At 40.2% G+C, this 25,174-nt stretch overlaps 1 protein-coding gene across 1 annotated transcript in view; it reads right to left on the reverse strand.

Moving 5' to 3' along the window:
• Positions 1 to 7,235: 7,235 nt before the first annotated feature.
• LOC140201237 (pleckstrin homology domain-containing family H member 2-like) overlaps positions 7,236 to 25,174 on the reverse strand; it is a 140,226-nt gene continuing 122,287 nt past the window's right edge. The window contains exons 29-31 of the mRNA XM_072265007.1: positions 20,266 to 20,415; positions 18,690 to 18,883; positions 7,236 to 10,782 (exon numbers count right to left, since the gene is read on the reverse strand). Of these exons, the coding sequence (XP_072121108.1) occupies positions 18,698 to 18,883; positions 20,266 to 20,415 (336 nt within the window). The 3' untranslated portion in view covers positions 7,236 to 10,782; positions 18,690 to 18,697. The remainder of the gene's footprint in view (positions 10,783 to 18,689; positions 18,884 to 20,265; positions 20,416 to 25,174) is intronic.

Below are 25,174 nucleotides of genomic sequence, written 5' to 3' on the forward strand. Positions count from 1 at the left end.
AAGCACCTGACTGATTGCAAAAGCAGAAAATGCTGCCTAATGCTCACCAAGTGCCCAAATGGGGCAGCGGTTGAGCGAGAAGTAGAGTTCATTTTACAAGTGGATGATCGTCAGACCTCCCATTCAGATTTGCATTCGTCGATTTGTTTGCAAAAAATATATCAATGGCATGCTTACACATAATTAATGATCAACTTTAGCTTTTTGGGCTGGAGAATTTCAAACACTATCTTTATCTGAGCTAACACCGCTCTCCATACAGAAAAGAACAGCTCCTCTGCGTTGACCTTTTATGGAATATGTTTCAGTTTATTGGAATCTTACTGATAATTTTAAAAGAGAAATATACTGTAATTGAAATGGCAAACTAGAAAGCATAGACGAACTGAAATCTGGGACTGCAGTGTTCAGATCAGGTGACCCTGACCTTACACAAATGGAGATACAGTATCTGTAATGCTATTAGGGATGCCAAGAGACAATACCAGTCCCAGATCAGCCATAAGTGGTGGTTTTACTCTGTGTGTGTGTGTGTGTGTGTATATATATATACTGTAATGAGCTACAAAACTAAGTTGGGCGGCATCCCTTCTCGATGAACTTCATGCATTCCATGCACATTATGAGCAGGTTGACTGTTAAGCTCCATCTAATACCACATTTTGCCTTCTGAGGGGAAGCCAATTCTGAATCCAGGCTGCCAAGTTTCCCTGGATCCCAAGCATCCTGTCTTTCTGAATGAACTTACCGTGGGGAACTTTATCAAATGCCTTACTAAATTCATTTACACCACATCCACTACTCTGCCTTCATCAATTTGTTTTGTCACTTCCTTAAAAAATTCAATGAAGCTTGTGAGGAATGACCTGCCCCTCACAAAGCTGTGTTGACTATCCCTAATCAATAAGTTTCAATGAGATCCCCTCTCATTCTTCTAAACACCAGTGAGTACAGGCCCAGAGCCATCTAACATTCCTCATACATTAACCCTTTAATTCCTGAGATCATTCTCGTAAACCACCTCTGGACCTTCTCCATTGCCATCTCATCCTTTCTTAGATATGGAGCCCAAAACTGTTCACAATATTCAAAATGTGGTCTGACCAATACCTTATAAAGCCTCAGCATTACACTGAGAAACAGAGTAAATGTTTCACTTCCAAGACTCGAGAAAAATAAGAAAATAAATTTAGTTTAATTTGTACAGAGGATGAGAAAGGGACAGGTAACTTCAGCAGCTGTATTGTGTTCTTTTGTTCTCTCTCTCTCTCTCTAACTTTTCTTGTTAATCTATTAACCAGACAGGTCAGTAAATGTTAAAAATCACCTGGAAATCATGGCCTCAGCCTCAGAGTTATTCCTGTTCTGTTAAATATCCCTCCCACAATCACACTGCAACTTAAAACCTTACACTTCCTCCCATACCACCATTCAGGGCCCCAGACAGTCCTTCCACCCTGCTTTCCATGCTCCCTTCCCATCGATGGGGGTCCTAATTGCTGTTCTTTACTTCATTTCCACTCATCTGAGCCCTGTAATTTTATGTTCCCTTCAAGTTTATCTGGTTCATTGGAAATTTTTCTACAGCACTGTACAATATGTTAAAAAAGTGAATTTTATAATTGTGCTAAGGTATTGTAGGCCAGACATAAATAATGGATTTTGGTCTACCCCACTGGAATGAGCATGTCAATACAAGTTTGCATTTACCTTTCAGGGACAGCAGTATGCATGAACTGTCCTACCACAGGGGTTCCATAATTGTCCATCATTGTCCAGTGCTTGGTGAGGGGAGGGTTAAAACTATTTTCAAAACCCAAGTGCTTGGTACAATATATAGATGATCTACTCCTACAGACTGAAACCAAGCAGGAACATTATCAGCTATTGACAGAATTGTTGTAATTAATACTTGCATAAGGTAAACACTAAAAAAGCACAGGTGATGAAACAAGAAGTTAGCTATTTGAGAATGATCTTGACACTGGGAAAAAGAGAAATTAGAATCGGTTATGAAACTGCCTACTCCCTGAGACCTGAAAGGGCCACAGTCCTTTCTGGGGCCGGTAGGATACTGTAGAGATCACATTGATGGATTTTCCTCTAAAGCAGCTCTTTTAATGGAATTACTGAAAAAGAATGTGGCATGGGAATGGAAATCAGAACATACCCAGGCCATCACAGCTCTGAAGTAAGCATTGGGCATTGTGCCTGGTTTAAAAACCCAAATCCGAATGAGCCTTTCTCATTGGAGGTGGCTACAACTGACACCACCTCTCAGCAGTGCTGTTACAGTAGACACATGGGAAGTTAAGATCAGTAGCGTATGCATCACGCACACACTCTCCAGTAGAACAGGGATATACTACATGTGAAAAGCATTTGTTAGCTGTTTTCTGGGTGGTACAACATTTTGCCTACATAGTGGGACTTATTACACTGACAATACTGACAGAACACCCCCCCCCCCATACATTACTGTTAGATAGAAGGATTAAAGATGGTTCAGTAAGCCAAAACAAGTGGACCCAAGGATCTATTTGTATCAAAACAAGAAGGAGGGCGTGGAAGCAGATCAGATAAAGTAATGACTGAGAACAAAGACACAAAGGAAAATGAAAAACCTTATTTTAACATTTTGTAGATGACTCTTCATCAGTATAGGATGGTGAGGGAACCAGGTGTGTCATCTATGTAGAGGATGATCATGGCCAGGAAAGGTGTAGTATAGTTTTAAAATTATCCAAAACCATGAGTGCACAGGCAGCAGAATTGGCAGCTGTGGTGTATATGGTCAGCCATCCAGAATGTTTTCCGCCAGAGTCAGTCATACAATCTGATAGTATGTACGTTTGTAACAGCCTTACAGAACATTTGCCTCTGTGGAAGGCCAGAGGGTTTGTTTCACTTGATGGGAAGCCCCACTCATCTGCTGCTTTATTACATTATATATATATTTGAGGAGGCAGAGGGAAAGGAATATGGCGTCATAAAGGTGAAAGCCCACTCTAAGTTATCTTCTGAAGGAAATAAGAAGGCTGATGTATTGGCGAAGCAAGGTGCTTCATTTGGGCATGAAGGGCAGCCACAGATTGGGAAGCAGAAAGAACAACAGATTAAGGTTATGGATTTAACAGAGGAGCAGAAGAAAGATAAAGTATTAAAAAAAAATGACAGAAGGTGCAGGATCTGAAATATACAGAGAGCACAAGGGAGTGTTTGTCAAAGATGGAGTTGTCCTTCATGAAGGAAAGTTTGTGGTTCCAGAGGAGGGAAGAAACCAAATGATCCATTGGTACCATGATCTATATGGACACCAGGGATGCAAAAACACCCTGGAAAAGATCAAGAAAGTGGGCTGTTGCCCTCAGATGAAGGATAATGTGGAGCATTATGTCAAAAATTGATTGATTTGTGCACCATATAATCCTGACGGAAATGTAAAGAAAGGAGCCGTTCGACACACCGGACCAGTGGAAGGGCCTTGGACTAATTTGCAGATAGTTTATTTTGGTCCCTTACCACCCACCCCAGGAGGGTACAAATATATTCTGTTAGTAATAGATACCTTTACAAAGTGGGTGAAGGCTTTCCTGGTTAAGGCAAATACAGCAAAGGCCACTGCAAAAATCTTGTTGGAAAGGATATTTGCTGGGGACCAGCCTGATGTATTGAATCCGATCAAGGCACACATTTCACAGCCCAGATAATGCAAGATGTTGTGACACTTTTAGGGATCAAGCAGAGATTTCATATACCCTATAGACCACAATCTAGTGGGGTTGTGGAAAGGATGAATGGAACACTAAAAAATATGATTGCAAAAATGGTGCAACAACACGGCAGGTACTTTTGCCTTATGCCTTGATGATAATATGGAATACAGTGGCATCTTCAACTGGTTACACCTCGTGTAAACTCGTGACTGGAAGAAACATGATAGGGTTGGAGGAGTTGTTACGATTAGATTTGTCAGAACCCGAAATCGTTGGGATTGTGTCAGAAAAGTGGGTACAACAATTGGTCGAGACAGTGAAAGAGGTCAATTATGTGGTAGCCCACCACATAGGAGAGAGGAAACAACAGAGTAAAGCCTACTTTGAATCAAAAGTCAGTTCCATAGAATTAAGCCCAGGACAAAAAGTGATGATTAGAATACACCAACCCACCTCATTTTTAAATCTAAAGTTTTCAGGGCCCTATGAAATTATAGATAAAGCAAGTCCTTCAGTGTACAAAGTATGACTTCTCCGGATAAAAGTGGGTGGTACCATATCAACCAGCTGAAATTGGTGGGGAAGAAACAGTAATGTCATCACCACTGGCACAAAACAATTGATGTGCATGATAGCCCTGATTTGGGAGACTTGAAGATGGAACAACTGTTCCAAGAAGATACGGACAGGTCCTATCAAGGGGGTGTTTTTCATTTCCCTCATCCTGAGAACCAAGGGAGTTTTGTCAAAAAAAATCAAAAGAAAAGGAAGATAAGCCAGTGCTTGTCCCTCCTAACCTGAAACAAAATTGGGTGAGGAAAAATGGATGCCTTGAGTCAAAAGACAATTGGGAGTCTGGATTGGATGGTCTAGAAACACAAAATATGGACTTAAAATAATTTAAACTGGAAATAGGAGCAGATATTACCCTTGTGTATTACAGGTTGAACTCAACATGAAGAGAATGTTGTATTCTGTTGCGATGATATTAACCATAACTGGGGACATGGTCAGTCTTGTTCCAGAGCCAGTACAGCGGACAAACATGTCAACAGTGAAATTGTTGCTTGGGAAACACTCAGTGAACAAAAAAAAAGTCTTCCTAACGGATGTAGGTAATACGGTCTAACAAAGGAGAAATGGAGGACTCAAATTTGTATTGTACACAGTAATGAAGGAGAACTTCAAGATCCAACACACTGATACAGATGAATATTTGTGGGACTATGTTGTTACTGAGTTGCCACCAAGTCCTCACTTGACTGCAGACTGGACATGTGTTGTGGAAGAGGCAAGGGAGATCATCGATCAATGGACTAAGCACACTGAAGTAACTAAAACACATGCTGGCAAGGCAAGTGAAATATCGAGTGACCCAGGCTTTTGGAGTAAGTTTTGGAATTGAGGGAATGAATGTTCAAGTACATCCATGGGCAAGGATAGTAACACATGTTGCAGTAATACTAATTTTATATACTGTACCCTGATAATTGTATTGATCAATGTATATCAACTGAGAAGATAGAAGGCTGAAATCATGAAACAGCAGAGACGATTATCAATATAAAATGAGTGAATTTAGTTAGTAAATATTAACATTATTTATAAAATGTAAGTGTTGCCCACCTACTAGGGTTTCATGGCAGTCCTATGGGCTGCCAACTGAATGAGAAGAGGATAATGATCCTAAGATAAATATCTTTCTCTTTGTTTCTCCCCGTTTTGTGGACTCTGAACTGATTCTTGCTCTTGGAAAATCTAATCAGAGCAACAGAATGTGGACACAGGAAGTTTCAGGCAATGATCTGCTAAACCTGAGACCATTCTCAAACAAGTAGCTATTTGTTATGTAAAGGTTGTGGACTCTGATCTGATGCTTGACTCTGGGACAATCTAATCAGAGCAATTGAATGTGGACAAAGAACTTCAGGTAATGACCTGCTAAATCTGAGACCATTCTCAGAGGAGTAGCAACTTGTGTAAAATGTCAGACCTACCAAAGAAGGAATCTGTAACCGTATTAGACACTGTCTGGGTTGCCTCATTTATCTGGTCTAAACCAGTCAGAGTTGAAAGACTCAAATACACTAGTCTGGGGTGGGCAGAACCCTGAAACAATGTCGGTTGTAGCCCTGTACGATGACCAGTAAGAAGGTAACCCGGGTAGGTCAGGTGACCTCGAGGCAATGGGATGGAGATCCAACAGTTCAATTGATGAGGAACAGTACTGTATAAGACTGAGGAACTCCAAATATGCAGGGCGATAACTCTCCAGCAGCCAGAGACTGACCATAGTGGAGAAGGAGGACCCCACGGACATATGGAGATTGGGACCACGAGAAACACCAGGCCAGCGTAGACTCCTTTCCCGGGTAATACCTTTTCTCTTCATTGACTGTTCATGGAGGGTCAGGGATTCTAATAGGGTGTATGCAGGTAGATAGTTTGTGAGCCCATGTGCTTTTTAGGTGAAACAATAAAAGCTACTTGCCAGTAAATACAGGTTCTCTGTGCCTCACTGATCATTATTACAAGGGGTGATTCTTGTAACAGAATTAATAGAAATAACATAACCAATAGTCTGGAAAATATGTTATTCTGGCACCACTAAATTCTCAAGTGTTGGAATTTTACCGTATGCACAACACTAATAGTAAGATTTAAGGAATATTCCTTTGGCTGCGTTTTAAATGTTAGGGGCCAAAACTTGCTAAATGCCTGTTGCAAACCCAAAGGAAGAATTATTGAAAAGACATTAAGTTTGAAACCTGTGGCACAGGGAATAATGCTGGATTTAGTATCATTGGCTACACATACTGAAATAGACAAATGAGATGTCCTTGGAAGGTGTACAGTTTAACAAATTTACAGATTGCAATTGCACAAATCTTTACAGGGCCAAATATGAACGAATGACTAAATGCCACTTTATTGTTCGTGCATATATCTCTAACCAGTCAATCACACGGCAGCAACATAATGCATTAAAGCATGCAGAAATGGTCAAGTGGTCTAGTTGTTGTTCAGACCAAACATCAGAATGGGTAAGAAATGTAATCAAAGTGACTTTGACCATGGAATGATTCTTGGTACCAGATGGGGTAGTTTGAGTATCTCAGAAATTGCTGATCTCCTGGGATTTTCACGCACAACAGTCTTCAGAGTTTACAGAGAATGGTATGAAGAACAAAGAACATCCAGTAAGCAGCAGTTCTGTGGGGAAGATCAGGGGAGAATAGCCAGACTGGTTTAAGCTGACAGGAAGGTGACAGAAACTCAAATAACCATGTGTTACAAGTGATGTGCAAAAGAGGATCTCTGAAAGCACAACATGGCGAATCTTGAAGTGGATGCACTAAAGTATCAGAAGACCAGTTTATTAGGCCTCTGAGAGTGTGCTCTACTGTGAATATTTTGTTTTGAGGCAGTGATTCTTTTTACAATCATGTGACTATATGCATATTTTAAAGCAACAATGTTTAAAGACAAATGCAAATCAGTTTGAAGTTAACAGTGCATTGTTTATTAAATGTTAAATAACTCTGTGAAATAATCAGTTCCATTCAAATATATTGCAATATAAATAATTGAACATTGGTATTGTACATTAAGTTTCTGCATTAAATAGAATATAAACTAAAAATGTTTTAAAGGCCTTTGTACTAAGAAAATACAACTGTGTGGAGATGTATTCCAGATCATCTCTCACTATTTAATTATGAAATTAACTTTGTTCATAGCAATAGTTTTAAAACAATTATTTTGCTACTTTGCTAACTTAAAATTGAAAACGTCAAGTGAAATATGAACAAGTTTTTATGGTGATGTAACTAAACTATGACATAAATACTTGTAGTAATAATATAAATTAACAGGTGCATTCTGGTACAATGAAATTAATGTTATATGAATTCTGACATGTAATATTTCATGGAACATTATGATATAAAAGCAGAACATAATATACTGTGCATTTATTGATATTCTAAAATAAAATCCTTCTTAATGTACCATCTGATTGAAAGAAAAAAAGAACATGGAAACATGTTACTGTTAAACCACAAACCCAAAGAGTTAGGTATTTGCAACAAAAATGAAATACAGTCAGAATTTTTATTTTTGTAACATTAGTAAAAGTAAAATAAAAGATTTAATTGTGTGGTTATTGGCACTCAGTGCATTCAAACAGTATAACACTTATTAATGGAATGGACAAATTCCAGCATTAAACCCAAGGGAATTTTATTATCAACCACAACAGGTTGTTAGAATCTTCTGTAGTTTCAAATCATTGTAGCAACCAGAATTCTGGAACTTAACAGATGGGGCTTCTTAAATAAGAGACACACTAGGAACAGTTATTAATGAAGAAAACAAGTTTGTTTGGAACCGAGATACGAAACTAATAAAGATAGTATAATTAATAATGTATTTACATCATTTAATATTGATATACATCTTTGCGAAAGTAGTGCATATTTAGAACTGGAAGTCCAGTCATGACACCTGAAAAATGAACTTCACATTAGTCCTGCTTGACTTTAAATGAAGGTTATATCCAATGCATTGTTAAATGAGATTTGATTAAAAGTATGCTTATCTTTGAAACTGATAACACAATTAGTCTAAGTGCATTTGCAGCAATTATTGTTGTTGGTATATTCAGATTTAAATGCTAGATAGGTAATTCTGTATACATGTAAGGGTGCCAACTGTTCTTTCAGGTGACAACATTCAGGTTTCAACCAAGCTGAATAAACAAGGTCATCCTTGGCTAATAGTGGAGGTACACACTGAACCTAACCTTAGAATGCAATAATAAGGAAAACTAAATTAACTCCTCCATGAGATTCTCAGCCTCTCTGGAGAAAGAAACACTTACTGTTTCAGATTGATGTGCTTTCGTCAGTTCTGAAGAAAGGTCATTGACTTGAAACTTTAACTCTGTTTCCCATCCTGCAGGTGTCACCTGACTAAGGCCTAACATTTCCTAACTTTCTTTCAGATTTACACCATCTAGTATTCCGCTGTTCCAGCTCAGATTGGTGGTTAGAAAATATTCCCCTTTACAACAGTATGCAATGCATGTACTAGACAATGGTAAAAAGAGCTGCTGCTTATTGATCAAGAACTTAAAACAGGAATATGAATCCTTAAGTATTTTATTGAAATTTATTAATCTAACCATGTTTCAGGACTTATTTAAGGCATCTGTTAGTCTTGCGAGACCATGGATCTGCGCCTGGAAAGTCTTCACTCTCCAGGGCGCAGGCCTGGGCAAGGTTGTATGGAAGACCAGCAGTTGCCCATGCTGCAAGTCTCCCCTCTCCATGACACCAATGTTGTCCAAGGGAAGGGCACTAGGACCCATACAGCTTGGCACTAGTGTTGTCGCAGAGCAATGTGTGATTAAGTGCCTTGTTCACCACACGTTGCCTCGGCTGGGGCTCGAACTCACGACCTTCAGGTTGCTAGTCTTAACCACTTGGCCATGTGCCCACACATGGACTTAAGAGAATAAACAAAAGCTATTTTTTTTTGGCTAGAAACCAAGTGAAGGACAGGACCAAAGGAAATACAGATGAAATACCTTCCATCTGTTGACATTGATTGGGCAGGGCTCTAGTTTTAGAACAGATGAGGGAAGTTAAGAGGTATGATCAGATGAAGGATTGGCATTTATTTTGGGTACAAAAAGGTGACTTTAAAGTCTCAGGGAATATTTCAGTCAGGCAACATTATGCTAGTCTGAGGAACTAAAATAGATGAATATAGAGAAGGGATGGTACAATGAGTTTCAATTTTATACACAAGCAGTATTCAGATTCCAAGGGCATTTTATTTGCTTAATTGGAAGAGCACTGAATTAATTAATTAAGAGCACTGAAAATGCTAATATAGAAAAAAGGAGAATGACAAAAAGAAAAACAAATAATTGAAATTAAGCTTCCCATTCTATTAATAACAAGATATTTACAACAGTAACTATCCAAAACTTAGTTACTTTATGGACTAGTTATTATTATATGCAAAATGAGATACAGTATTTGGTATTTAAACTCTGTTACTCTGGACTTCCAGCATCTGCAGAATCTCTTGGGTTTGGAATTTAAAGTTGGTTTAATATACAGGTAAGTGCTAAGTAGGACTCAATTGTTTGGATTCTTCAAATATTTACTTAGAAGTACTGCATGGATTTGAATGAATTTCTGAAACATGGGTCACCAGTGCTGTACAATCTCTTAGCTGGCATCACATTTTATACCAGAGGAACCTTGTTTGTCCTTCATGCAATTAAACGTAGAATGTAAAAATGTAGAACAACTCTACAGTTGCAGGAATGAAAATTTGTAAGAATTGCATTTGCTTCTTCTTGAATTGGGCCAGCTGCATTTTTGAGTGCAAGAAAGGGAACTCTCTGAGCAATGTTATCAGAAAGCACAGAGCACAGTGGTTGCACTTGTTAATCTATCTTCCAATGCACTGTATTAAAGAAAATGCCAGACAACTGGCAGGATGCCTCCAATAACAAGTTCCAGAATACATGGTTTAATATTGTCATTATGCTGAGTTTTGTTTCATTCATTAGAAAAGGATTCTGCGTCAATTCCAACAATTTGGTTACTGTTCTATAATCTGAATTATTGCTGTGAATTCATTTATAGTGTATATTTTGACATGCTACTTATGGTCAGTACTTTCCATTATATTCAAGGAAACAACTCTGGTAAAAATAAAAGGACTGAATCTGCACTAATATTTCTTTGGGGAATCAAAAAAAAGTTGCATTTGTTGGAAATCTAAAGATACAAAATGCAAAAAAATACACTCAGCAGGTCAGACAGCTTCTGTGGAAAGGAAAACATTCAACAGTTTCAGGTCTGAGATCATTTCTCAATGCTGTCTGATCATTTTCTGTTTTTATTCCAATATTTCTTCTTTTTCAGGCCTTTGGAAACAATAATTAATGTTATTTTTCTGCTCTTCCTCCTGAATGTGTGAGGTGGAAGAATATTTACAATTCTTCTCTGACATTAGCTCTATTGCAGCACAATAGTTTTGATTCCTTTGAAAGAAATAAAAGATCTCTGTTAGAATTATTAACACTATGATTGACAGCCAAGTAAAAGGTTTTATCTATTTAAAAAGTCGTAACATTAATAATTAAGAATAAATGTAATTTGTCATGCATAGCATAATACATTGTTGAATAGACATTGCAAGGAAGAGGCTGCACGTATAGATGGACTTGTGGACAGGATGATATTGGAAGGTGGGGTTAGGGACTGAGATGAAAAAGAAATGAGAGAAAGATGGGACTAAAGCAAAACAAGGCTAGATTCTCCAAGATTGGTGGGAACAAATGATAAAGCAGAAGAGGTAGTTGAAAATATACTTCCATTCTCAGTGACATTTACAATCTGGTCTGCTGTTAGCTATGAAGATAAAAGACACCGTGCAAAGATGATTAAGACGGTGGATATTTATGGAGAAAAAGTGTTGATTTTGTTGTGGGGAGTTGCCTGTTTTTGTACAGATGTTCTCCCAGGTTCCATTTCTGTGAATTATTTGTAACACAAACAGTTCACATCAGAAATGTGGGCGCAAACTGAGTTCTCAGGCAGCAGAACCTGCCTGCAACCCCTGAGTAACTGGCAGATCCATAACACTAGTCTCCCAAATGATTGCATACATGGGCCGTATGTAAGCTGGGTGTCTCTGAGCTGGGGAGGAGCTATATGATGACCAATTGGAGGGATCAAAGATGATTTCATAGCATAGGAAAAGTAAATGAACAAACATAAGGAAACAAGATAATCAATTGTAGAGGTGAATGAAGGACTAGTTTACTAGCATGATATTATGAAATACTTGGCAAATATTTATTACATTTCATATTTTGATGTTTTGTTCTGCTTCACCATTTGTCTTTTTTGTATTGATCACTTAGAATTACACAATCAAATTGTCAGTAATCTAGCCTTTGACTCTGAATTTCTGAGACAATAAATAATTTTTTAAAAACTTTTTGGTATTATGAACACTTCTGAATGTTGTTAATATTACATGTGGTGAAGTTGAAAATGATTAGATGGTGTGGAAATTTTTAAAAAAAGTAATGTTTAATCATGCAGCACATTAATCATCATATCAAGCAGAATATTGAAAAAGACTGAAAGATAATGGTTGCAATTGATTAATGCCACACTCAAATTGTATTCCTTAAACCAACTCCACTCCTTAAATACTGGCTACCGAGTGACAATGGAATCTCAGGTACTGGGGACAGCCAAGAACCTCGGAAGTTGGACAGCAAGACTAGAGGAATGTAGGCATTTCAAGTTGTAGACACAATGTTTCTCTATACAGCAGTACATCCACAGTGACATATACTGTTTCACTATAAAGATAATATTAAACCATCAAACAATATCCATGTCAGGAAGATAGTCTTCATGTAAAATTAACATGGAAAATCTTCTAGACAGAGCAGCAGTGGAAATAAATCCAGAAGTATTTACGAAATGAATGGATGCCATGCTGGGCGAGTGGTAGGATCATCCCCAAAGGATAAAGAAGATGAATCTTTTTCATGGCTTGCAATATCTATGGCAACAACACTTTAGATTGCCTTATTCATTGAAATTTTCCTAGTACCTTTGTGCTGGAAGTTAAGTATAATTAGAGTCATAGAACATGGAAACAGGACTTATGATCCATCAAGTCCATGTAGTCCATCAGGGCATTAGTGTACACTTCAAGCACCTGTGTACACTAATGCCCCCTACATGTGTATTAACTTTCCCCAGATACTACCACTCACTTACACATATGAACAATTTAGAGCAGCGGTCCCCAACCACCGGGCCGCAGACCGGTACCGGGCCACAGAGCATGTGCTACCAGGCCGCAAGGAAATGATATGAGTCAGCTGCACCTTTCCTCATTCCCTGTCACGCACTGTTGAACTTCAACATAGGGTTGCCAACTGTCCCGTATTTGCTAGGACATCCCGTATATTGGGCTAAATTGGCTTGTCCCATACGGGACCGCCCTTGTCCCATATTTCCCCTGCTAAGGTACAGCATTCCTATGAAACCTTTCGTGCCGAAATGGCGTAAAGTGAAGAAGCAATTACCATTAATTCATATGGAAATTTTTTTTGAGCGTTCCCAGACCCAAAAAATAACCTAACAAATCATCCCATAAAACCAAAAATAAATAACACTAACATATAGTAAAAGCAGGAATGATATGATAAATACACAGCCTATATAAAGTAGAAATAATGTATATACAGTATAGTTGGAAAGATGAAGGCAAAACCGATTTGTGGGGGAAAAAAATCAGCACGTACGCGCATGCGCACGTCACTCATGCGCACACAGGTGCCCATGCAAGGCTTCATGGTCATGGTAGTCTTCCCTGGGGTAAAGTGTCCCGGAATTTGACCGCTACTTTTGTCCCTTATTTGGGAGTGAGAAAGTTGGCAACCCTAACTGTAAAAGACATGTTGAGGTGAGTTTAACCCTACCTGAACACTCTCCCCCCGGTCGGCAAGAATATTGTCAATATTAAACTGGTCCATGGTGCAAAAAAGGTTGGGGACCCCTGATTTAGAGCGACCAATTAAGCTACCAACTCATATACTCTTGGAATGTAGGAAGAAACCAGAGCACCTAGAAGAAATCTAAATGGAGTCAAGGAGAACATGCACTCTTCACCACTGGAGATTGCTATCAAGTCTGCATTACTGGAGCTGTGAGGAAGTAACTCTATCAGTTGCACCATTGTGCCACTCTAAGTTAGTAATGCCTGTTTGTTTCTTAATATTTTTATATGGGTTGTGGGGGGCAGGGGGGCGGTGGAGAGAAGCGCATTACATGATTTTCACTTTTTATTTTGCTTGTTGTTAAGCAAAGATAAACTTTATGGCCAGAGATGTAAATGCAAATCTTTAAGATATGATTTAGAAGGTAACTAAGATAAAAATAAATCTCTAAAAAAAAGCATAGTGTGGTTATTTGTCTCAGAGAAACTGTCACATTTGACTTAAATAACTTGACATCCAAGAAAAAAGTCATTTGATATTTACACTATAAACTAGAAGTGAATAATATAATTTTAATCATCATTACACAGATATTGAAATAGATCAGGTCCCTTCATTATTTTAGTTGAGAATTGAGAATGTAACTATTGTTCAGTGGCCATGTACGCAACATGGCACTTAGTTTGATTGCCATCTATCCAGGAGAGCAAGAGCCTTGTTTAACAGAGAAAAAATATACAACTGTTTTGTAGTTCAAATACTTGAATGCTATCTTTACTCTAAAGGAATTAAAGGTCTTACCAACGTTAATTAAAATTTCAGAGGCAGCTGTTAGAGTGATTTTTGGATTTAGGTCACTTAGCAGATTGGTTTGGCCACCAGTCTTCTATTCCCTGACAATGTACTGTGGATTTAGTTTGTAACAATGCATTTCCTAAAAACTGTGAATCCCAGTCCATTTGTAACAACGCATTTCCTAAAAGCTGTGAATACCAGTTCAGACGCTGCTGGCGCCTGGGAAGGATGTGAACTAGAAGGTGTGAAGTTTGCATGCTGTTTCAAGAGAAAGCATTGTCTATAGTTTGTAAATATGGATTGCCCTTTGTGTTTAGCAAATAAATATTAAGCCCCACACTGAGCCAGCAGAGCTTTCCACTGAAAGCGTCTCCGTATGATGCCTACTGTACCTTGTTTTGTCAAATAAAGAAGCTGCTTTGTATCTACCAGTAACACTCTCTCCAGTGATTTCATTCACGCAACAATATTTGGTAGCAGGAGTGGGATACCTTCATGACCCATCATGTGGCCAGCAATCCTAGCAGTTTAAGTTGGTGAGTATTTTTCTAAAATAGCACTCACACTTGGATCTGTTCGGGTTGGTGGTACACGCGAACACGAAGTTTCACGAACGCGGAGAACTGAACTGGTAAATATAAAAGTAGAGTGTACGCATGCATGTGTGTTTCTGTAAGTGGGGAAACTTTGCGTGTTAACTTGGTGAGATGGAGCCACCAGTTGCGAAGGGTGGTTACCGACGGTTTGGGACACCAGAGTGGGGGCATGTATACTCGTTTGGGGAGCCGTATTTTAGTGTATATGTTTGCAAGTGTGATGCAAAGGAATACAGCAGGCATCATGAGTTCAGGTGTTCAAAAGTGGCAGATTGTGGAGTACACACTCTGTAGTTTTAACTATGTGCTGTTTAACTGCCTACCTTTTATATTTTGCGTAGTGTGGGAATTAGTGTGGAGGTATCTCAGGGAGAGGTTTTACCCAGATAGATCTACCAGAATGGCACCTATTGAGGTCAGGCAAGGTCAGGTTGAGAACCCTGATGATCCAAGCCAGCCCTTGACCTTGATTACAACTATTCATAAGCCCTTCACCCCCCAGGGAGAAACAGAGCATTTTGTCTGAGTTGCCCTCATTTAAAGTTGCCTGTGGGAATTCAGAATTCTGGCGTAAGCTTGAGAAAATGGTTGAAATTCACCAGATACACCCTAAAGATATACACTTGTTGGTAAAAGCGAAGTGCCCGAGGAATATGTGGGACAGGATGGCCCAGGGGGTGCAGGATGGTACCTGGGCAACTACTGGGAAAGCCAGCAATGAAGAAAGATATCACTTTTTTAAAGGGGAAGTGAAGCAGCGACTGGGGGGAGGTGAGGGTAACTGGCGAGCGATAATGGCAGTAATTCAAAAAGTTGATGAGACGGCCATGGATTATGCAGAACGTAAATATCATGCATATGAGGAGTATTCAGGGTTGGATAATCCAGGGAGGGACGACCAAGTCTTCCTGAAAATGCTGAAGGAAGGCCTGAGTTCAGCCCACCAGGAAGTTTTAGATTTAGTCATAATGGTGGGGTCGACCTACGCTGCAATAGTTTCCCGGGCCAAATGAGATAGACGGAAAAAAGTGCAAGAGAGATTGTAAAGTGGCTATAGTGGATGCAGCTGCTGTGATGTCCCAGAGAGTTTGTTTTGCTTACCGGCAGCCAGGGCACGAAACAAGGAATTGCTGGAATAGATGTGGGAGGGTACAGGAGTTGATATGCTACAGGTGCGGCCTACTGGGACATGGTTGGAGGCAGTGTCCGAAACAGAAGAAAGAAAAACAGGCGAACGCCACAGCAGACACACAATCTCTCAACCCATCAGTACCCAGTCTGACCAATCTGACTGTTGATCAGATCACAGAGCTGGTAAAGCGGCTCCTAGGTCAGAAAAAGATATGGCGGTGGGCCCCACTGCCAGCGCTGGTGACCCGCAGATGTACACAACAGCAACGTTAGGGGCATGGCAATGCAATATGTTAGAGGACACAGGGGCATCAGTATCGACAACAGACTTACCCTTGCCAACAACCAGATGGGCCTTTATATTCGGGGTGTAGGAGGGAAAATAGTGAAGGCAGAAAGAAGTGAATCGCAAATACTAGAAATCAAGGGAGTACAGCTTCCGGTATATTTCTGGGTATGTCCAAATATCGAGGGCACTATCCTTGGAATAGACATCCTAAGGGAAGCAGGAGATGGTATTGATTCAGGAAAGGGAGAAATAATATGGACAAGTCAGGGGCAGCGAACGCATACAACCAACAGAATACACAACCTGGCAGAGCATGATCACAACCCTCCAGCAGGACTGGTGGTGGCCAGGGATGGGCGGGGACGTTGAGAAATTCTGCTGCTGTTGTATCATTTGTGCCCAGCATAACCCCGGTAAGGGCAGAAAACTACAGCTGACAAATCAGTCTCAGCCGAGGGGACCCTGGGAAAACATCCAGACAGACTTCACAGGGCACCTGCCAAAAAGCAGGGGGAAAAGCTACTGGCTAGTAATTATGGATCACTTCACCTGGTGGGCAGAGGCTTTCCCAACAAGGGACTGCACTGCCAGCACTGCTGCATGGATCCTAGTTCAGGAAATCCTCCCAAGGTGGGGAACCCCAGTTCAGGTAGAACGTTTCACGGGGAAAGTGATGAAGGAAATGTGCCAACTGCTAGGGATTCAACAACGTTTCCATGTACCCTACAACCCCCAGAGTTCAGGAATGGCAGAAAGGATGAACTGAACAATCAAGAATGCGTTAGCCAATGCTATAACTGAGACAGGAAAGACATGGGTTGATGTATTACCAGGAATCCTGATGAGATTGTGCGCAACCCTGAACCGCACGTTGGGTCTCAGCCGCTACGAAGTATCGATGGGGCGAGCAATGCGACTCCCCTATGGGGTAATTACGGGTTGCAGGGAGCCTGGGGCTTACAGGGATAGAATGACGCAATATGTGAAAGACCTTTGTAACCAACTTAAAGTGTTGAAGGACCCAGCAAAACAACAACAGCGAATCGCTGATCAGAGAGAGCCAGAGGGAAAGGAGATAGTCCTTCCACAGCTCAGCGACCAAGTCATGGTGAGGGTGCTGCCAGAAAGGCCGGGGTTTGCCCCCAGGTGGATAGGACCACAGATGGTACTCTTAACCAATGATACGTGTGTCTGTGTACAGACTCGGCGAGGCAGCCAGTGGAAACACTGGACCCAGATTAAAGCATACAACTCACCCTCTTGTTTCTCCCACAGACAGAGCGGGGGATCAAGTGTACCCAGTAACCATGTAATTACAGAGAACCTAAGAGAGGAACACCAGCCGGCCATGCCAGACCTGGCCACAGCTGATGAAAACATATCCGGAGGAAACGCAAAGGCAGAAAATGCTGACAGCATGGCAGAAGACACTGAGAACATGTTGGAAAATCATGAATAGCCTGCTAAAATGTGACAATGATGGTACTCTGTAAGGGCGGCTGGTTGCTGAAGGTACATGATTAGTTTAATAGCATAGAATAGAAAAATATTGGAAAAATAGATGGGGAAGGATTCTTAAGCTAAAGCAGAGACAGCAAATTCCACCACTTCGATGGCATTTCAGACTGCACATGGCATCTGAAAGCAGTCACCCCGAGTCTGAGGAACTGGGCCCTTTCAGCAGTTGGGCCAGTGATCAACCGGACAATTGGGAAGGAGGTGCCACCGGGGAGGGGTCCTTGCAGGCATTTACATAGAGGCCACCCTAACCCCTTTCCGAACATCGATGAGAGGGCCCGTGGGTGCTCCTGGAAAGAGAGTTTCAGCGACCAGAGAATGAAGGGTTGAAGACAAAGGAATGTGATTAAGCTGCAATCAGCCTGCAGGGAAAGAGCCGACAGGCACACAAAAGAAGCCGCATTTCTAAAGACTTGTTCAAATTTCTGGAACATCCTCTCTGCTTAACATTTGGTAGGTAGCGATTAGGGAATGCTAGGGTAGATATCGAGGCACACAAAATTGGGAGGGGGGGGGAATTTCGAGGCAGGGCGTTTTTGCTGCCCTATCTGAGTAGATCCTCCTAGACTGGCCTTTCCTGGTACAAATTTATTTTTGTCCAGGAGGGCCAAGAGGAGGGACTGTTAGAGTGATTTTGGGTTTAGGTCATTTACATTTAGCAAATGGGTTTGGCTACCAGTCTTCTGTTCCCTGACAATGTATTGTGGATTTAGTTTGTAACAATGCATTTCTTAAAAGCTGTGAATACCAGTTCAGACGCTGCTGGTGCCTAGGACGGATGTGAACCAGAAGGTGTGAAGTTTGCATGTAGTTTCGAAGACAGCATTATCTATACTTTGTAAGTATGGATTGTCCTTCATGATAAGCACATAAAATACCAAATAAATGTATTGTGGATTCAGCTTGGAACAACGCTTTTTCTAAAAGCTGTGGATCCCAGTCCAGACACTGATGGCGCTGGCGGGATGGATGTAATCAGAATGTCAGAGGCAGCTACATTTTTGTGCAATAAACTTTAGAATATTTTCTTCACACTGCTAAAGATGCATTTTAACATTGTACTGTATAGAAAATATCAATAGGTTGATTACCATCATAGTTACAACAAAGTTGGTCCTTTGGTTGGCCTGGCCTGTGAAAGTAATGGTTGGCTTCCCATATCCTTTAATTTTTGTCCTGCAGTTTGGACAGAAAGTGAAGATGGAAGCGAAAGGTGGTGAACAGCTCCTTTCTGGTATTGGAAACTATTGATGTAGCTGGCTATAAGCGAAGTGATTTCTAGGATCTGTAAAAATAAAGATAGAAATTGATCAGTTCAGTTAATGACAATATTTATTTTCAAAATGAGTAAAACTGTCCAGCTACAACTTTTCAAATATTAGTATCAAAGCAGACTGCCTTTAATTCTAAGGGAGTTTTAACTATTGACATGAATAAGTGACAAATATATGACTGTTTTATTTTTGCTGTTAACCAATTAGGGATGATAAACATCCCAACAATCTGTAAAATAATTCCCTATGCACATAAAGCACATGTTTTGGCTTACACATTGCAAATAGAGAAATCATGTTTAAACTGCGAAAACAATTTGTGGCACATGGGAAAGAAGGGTGTCCAGGTTTATGGATAATGTTTTGGAGACCCCATTGAAAGTGAAAAGATATCCATTTCAGCAACTTGATTTCAGAGATGAAGTATGAATGATTGCCATATTAAGATGCCTTGGTAAAAATGTGTCAATTGGGCATGAAAGGGAAAATGCTCCATGTTTGGAGCCATACTTCACACAGGATGAGGACTGTGGAGATTGTTGGAAGTCAATTATCTCAGCCCCAACTTACTGCCACTGTTATTTCATTACAGTTCATTACCTCTGACAAATAGAAGTTTGTGGGAATAATGTGCTAGTCTCAACCATCATTAACTACTGTATCAGTTCCTTTATATCCATCATAGAGCAAAAGGTGAGGATATTCCCTGATAATTATACATTGCTTTATTTACAAATGAGGCAGACCATGCCAGCATACATGCAGCAAGATCCAGACAACATTCAGGAATGACTCACGTGGCAGGCAATAACTATCATAAGAGTGAAACTGACCACCTACCCTTGGTATTCAATAACATTACCAGTAAATCCCAAGTATCAATCTCTGGCACCTGGATACAGTGCTGGATGAAGTTCAATGACTTCATAAGACTGGTCAATAAATGAATTCTGAAAGGCCTCATCCCAATGACTGCTTCACCACCCTCAGACATGTGCCAACCAGCATAATAAATTAGGACTTCAACTACTCAATGAAATCCACCCACCTTGTCACACAATTAATTTGTAGCTCACTAATTGTACAAACTGCAGCCTAACCATCCCCAACAATTACTCTCCACAGCACTCACTGATGAACTTTACTCTCAGGAGATGGCACTCAAAAGAGAGTAGCAAGGGCTACCCACAAGTAACTCTCATAACTTGTCAAACATATTGAGTTTATTTGATAAGGTAATGGAGCTGAATAAATAGGATTGTTTTTATTTTAGATTCAATTGTTTTACAAATGAATAAAGGACAGATGACTTACTTATTACTACAGAATATTAGATGTGCATAACACAACAGTGGTTTTCTGTACAGTTGGCCTGGACATTTAACATACAAACCTTCAGCTTTGACAAGGCAAACAGGAGCTTTTGTGTTGCTTTGTCTTTTGCATATACACCTTCTGCCAATTTTCTGACTGCAAGCATAAAGTCATCACTACAGCCACCAAACGTAATGATATTCTTGTATATATATGTTGTTATCAAACGCTGCAGAAATCAGGAAAGAAGAAAATGCAATTAGTATAACAATTAGGTAATTTATTTTTCATCTTTAATGTTGCATTTCTCTAAAAAATGAATGACAATTTACATTCTCAAACAAAGATATATTTAAGGGCACAACTGAACTACTGGCAGGGTTAGGGCTGCAGTGGATGGCATTGTGTTGAAGGTTTGGCAGAATTTATCTCCCTGATCTGACCTTTTGCTATGAATGTGGCTTGCAGGAATTTAGGAGTTAGTAAAGTAGGTGCCCTCCCACCCAGAGAGGGCTGTCAGCAGCAACGTATTGGGGGGTGGAATTAAATGGAGTGCTTTATGCTGCAATGTTTCCAACTTTGTGAGCCATACTCCATTTGAAGTATTTAATTCAGACTTAGTAACTGTAAAAGTGGCTGAATTTCTAAATTTGATCATATACAATGACTTGCAACATTCAGTGATGAAAAATGAATTGACAGAAAATCAAGTGAATACTTAAATGAAATATATTTTGTTTCCTCTCACACTGAAGACATGGCCTAGTTAAGGAAGCAGTGAACGGTAACATTTCTATGTATGTGGCTAAAATACATTTTGCAGACTTTCCCCTAATAATTTTCTTGAGCTATTGCATGAGTTGCATCGCAAACACAAGAACATCTGCAGATGCTGGAAATCCAAATCAACACACACAAAATGCTGGAGGCTCTGCAGGCCCCAGGCAGCATGTCTGAAAAAGAGTAAGAAATTGATGTTTCAGGCTGAGACACTTCATCAGGATAACTCAGCCTGAAACTTCAATGGCTTACACTTTTGTATAGATGCCGCCTGACCTGCTGAGTTCCTCAGGCATTTTGTATGTGTTGAATGACTTGCATCATTCACTGTTCTGGGTTCAAAGGTTCATTCATTATTAAAGTATACAATTCTGAAATTCTTCTTCAGAGAGTCACATAACCAAGAAAGATCATCAACCCCCAAATCCCTCCTCCCAGCACAAAAAGCAAACAAAAATGGGACAGGCACATTGACCCTCAAATCCCCTTCCCCTGCACACAAAAAAATGGGAAAGATTGGGTGGAAAACACAGAATATAAAAAAAAATTATAAGACTTGTAAGAAGTCTATAGTCCAAGTCCATATCCAAAACGCAGAAAACCTGGTGTTTTAACACCAAATGCTGTTTGTGGGTTATACATTATATATACTTAGGTAGTGTTGTATTTTTGTGTGCTAAGTTAATGATTTTACCTATAATATGATTGTGTTTCTCCAGGTGCTCTGTGCATGTGATAACCACATACATAGAACCCATTGGACATGCAGTGATCTAAAATTCTTAGAGTCATAAAGAAGTACAGCTCAGAAACAGGCCCTTTGGCCCATCTAGTCTGTAACAAACCATTTAAACTGCCTACTCCAATTGACCTGCACTGAGACTATAGCCCTCCATACCCCTACTGTCCATGTACCTAACCGAACTTTGCTTAAACATTGAAATCAAGCTCACATGCACCTCATTCCACTCTCTCATGACCCTCTAAGTGAAGTGGTTTCCCCTCATGTTCCCCTTAAACTATTTACCTTTCACCCTTAACTCATGACCTCTGGTTGTAGTTCCACCCAATCTCAGTGGAAAAAGCCTGTTTGCATTTACCCTATCTATACCCCTCATTACTTTGTACACCTCTATCAAATGTCCTCTCAGTCTTCTATGTTCCAAGGAATGAAGTTCTAACCTATTCAATCTTTCCATATAATTCAGGTCTTCCAAACCCTGCAACATCCTTGTAAATTTTCTCTGTACTCTTTCAATCTTATTTACACCTTTCCTGTAGGTAGGTGACCAAAACTGAACAAAATAAAGCAGATTAGGCCTCACCAATATCTTACACAGCTTCAGCTTAACATCCCAACTCCTGTACTCAATACATTGATTTATGAAGGCCCATGTGTTAAAAGCTTTCTTTACGACCTATCTACCTGCGATCCCACTATCAACAAATTATGGACCTGTATTCCTAGGTCTCTTTGTTCTACCAGATCCCTCAGTCCTCTACCATTCACTGTGTAAGACCTATCCTGGTTGGTCCCACCAAAGTACAAGACGTCGCACTTGTCAAGTCAAGCCAAGCCAAGTGCAGTTTATTGCATTTAATTACATACATGTATATAACATATATAATGTATATAGACACGAGACAAAGTTCCTTCAAACCAGGGTGTGAAGCACTTAACACATGATAACAAGGATAAAATCTATAAACGAATCACACATAAATAACAAACTAAAATGCATTAATATTAAATATTGTAAGGTATGGAACAGATTAACCAGTGACATTTTGAATACAATGCAGCTGTGAGTTTAGAAGCCTAATAGTCTGGGGGAAGAAACTGCCTCTCATCCAGCCTGCTCTTGCTTTTATGCATCGTAGTCTTCTGCCTGATGGCAAAAAGTCAAAGAGGATGCTGGATGAATGGGTGGGATTCTTAATAATACTAAAAACCTTGCGTATGCAGCGCTCCGGATAAATGTTCCCAATGGATGGTAGAGAGACCCCTATAATCCTCTCAGCTGTCTTTACTGTCCTATGTCGGGACTTCAGGTCCGATGCTCGACTGCTCCCATATTATATGGAGATGAAACTTGTCAGGATGCTCTTAATGGTGCTCCTGTAAACTGCAGTTAAAATGGGAGGTGGGAGCTTTGCTTGCCTCAATCTTCTTAGGAAGATTGCCTTCTTGTTCAGGGAGGTGATATTAAGGGATCAGGTGAGGTCATCGTGATGTGAACCCCCAGGAACTTGACGTACTGAACTTTCTCTATGGAGGAGCCACATATTCGCAGAGGGGGATGGTTCATCTGCACCTTCCTGAAGTCCATAATGATTTTCTTTGACGTTTCCACATTAAGGCTTAGGTTGTTCTCACAACAATCCACCAGCCACTGCACTTCTGTCCATACTCTGTCTCGTCATCGTACTTTATAAGGCCAATCACTGTTGTCTCATCCGCAAACTTGATGACATGGTTTGATCTGGATCCTGTGACACAGTCACACGTCAGCAGTGTGAACAGCAGCGGGGAGTGCTAGTGCTCAGCGTAATGAGATGAAAGATATTGCTGCCCACATGGACTGACTGCAGCCTTACTGTATCTTATTGTATCCAGTATCAGATTAAAGAGGGAGGTGTTGAGACCCAACAAGGACAATTTCCCCACCAGTTTCTGGGGTATGATGGAGTTTAATGCATTAAATTGCATCTGCCATTTTTCGGCCCATTTTTCCGTCTGATGTAGATCCCTCTGCAAACATTCCCTGCTGTCCGTGACACCCCCAATATTTATGTCATCCACAAATTTGCTGATCCAGTTAACCATTATCATCCAGAGCATTGATATAGTTGACTAACAGCAATGGAACCAGCATTGATCCCTGTGGCACACCTCTAGTCACAAGATTAGTTAGGCATGACCTACCATGCACAAAGCCATGCTGATTATCCTAATCAGTCCATGTCTATCCAAATACTTATATATTCAGTCCCTTAGAATGCCTTCCAATAACATTCCAACAACTGATGTCAGACCCACTGCCCTATAATTTCCTGGCTTATGCTTAGAGCCTTTCTTAAATAACAGAACAACATTGGCTATCCTCCATTCCTCTGGTACCTCTCCTGTCACTAAGGATGATTTTAATATCTCTGCTAGGGCCCTGGCAATTTCTGCACTTGCCTCCCATAGGATCCGAGGGAATACCTTCCCTGATTTATCCACCCTGATTTGCCTCAGGATAGGAAACACCTCCTCCTCTGTAAACTGTACTGGGTCCATGAAATTGATGCCACTTTGCCTCAAATCTATAGAGTCTGTGTCCGTCTCCTGAGTAAATACAGATGCAAGTAATTTATTTAAGAGCTCCCTCATCTGTTTTGGCTCCACACATGGATTACCATTCTGATCTTCTAGAGGACCAAATTTGTTCCTTGCAATCCTTTTGCTCTTAATATATCTGTCGAATTCTATAGGATTCTCCTTCACCCTGCTGCTAGAGCAACTTCATGCCTTCTTTTAGCCCTCCTGATTTCTTACTTGCATTTGTTCTCGTGTTTCAAATGTTCTCTTGCACTTCTTATACTGTATAAGAATCTCATTTGTTCCTACCTGCCTATACCTGCTGTGCACCTCCTATTTTCCTTTAATCAGGGCCTCAGTGTCTCTTGAAAACCAAGGTTCCCTACACTTGTTATCGTTAGATTTATTCTGACAGGCACATACAAGCTTTGTACTCCCAAAATGTTGTCTTTGAGGCGTCCCACTTTCCAGCTACAGCTTTGCCAGAAAGCAGCCTGTCCCAGTCTACATTTGCCAGATCACTTCTGGCCATCAAAATTGGCCTTTCTCCAAATTAGAATCTCAACTCAAGGACCAGACCTATTTCTTTGCATATTTACTTTAAACCTAATGGCATTGTGGTCACAAGATGCAAATTGTTCTCCTATACAAAATTCTGTCACTTGCCTTGTCTCATTCCGGAATAGCAGGTCCAGTATGGCACACTCTCTCATTAAGGAAGCTTTTGACAAACTCTATCCCATCTAATCATTTGATTGTATGGAGTCCCAGTCAATATATGGAAAATTAAAATCACCCACTATAACAACCTTATGTTCCTTGCAACAGTCTGCAATCTTTCCTCCAAGTCCCTAGGACTTCGGTAGTCTGTAATATAGTCCCATTAACATGATCATACCCTTCT

This window comes from Mobula birostris, chromosome 8 (assembly GCF_030028105.1).
Source record: "Mobula birostris isolate sMobBir1 chromosome 8, sMobBir1.hap1, whole genome shotgun sequence".
NCBI lineage: Eukaryota > Metazoa > Chordata > Chondrichthyes > Myliobatiformes > Myliobatidae > Mobula > Mobula birostris.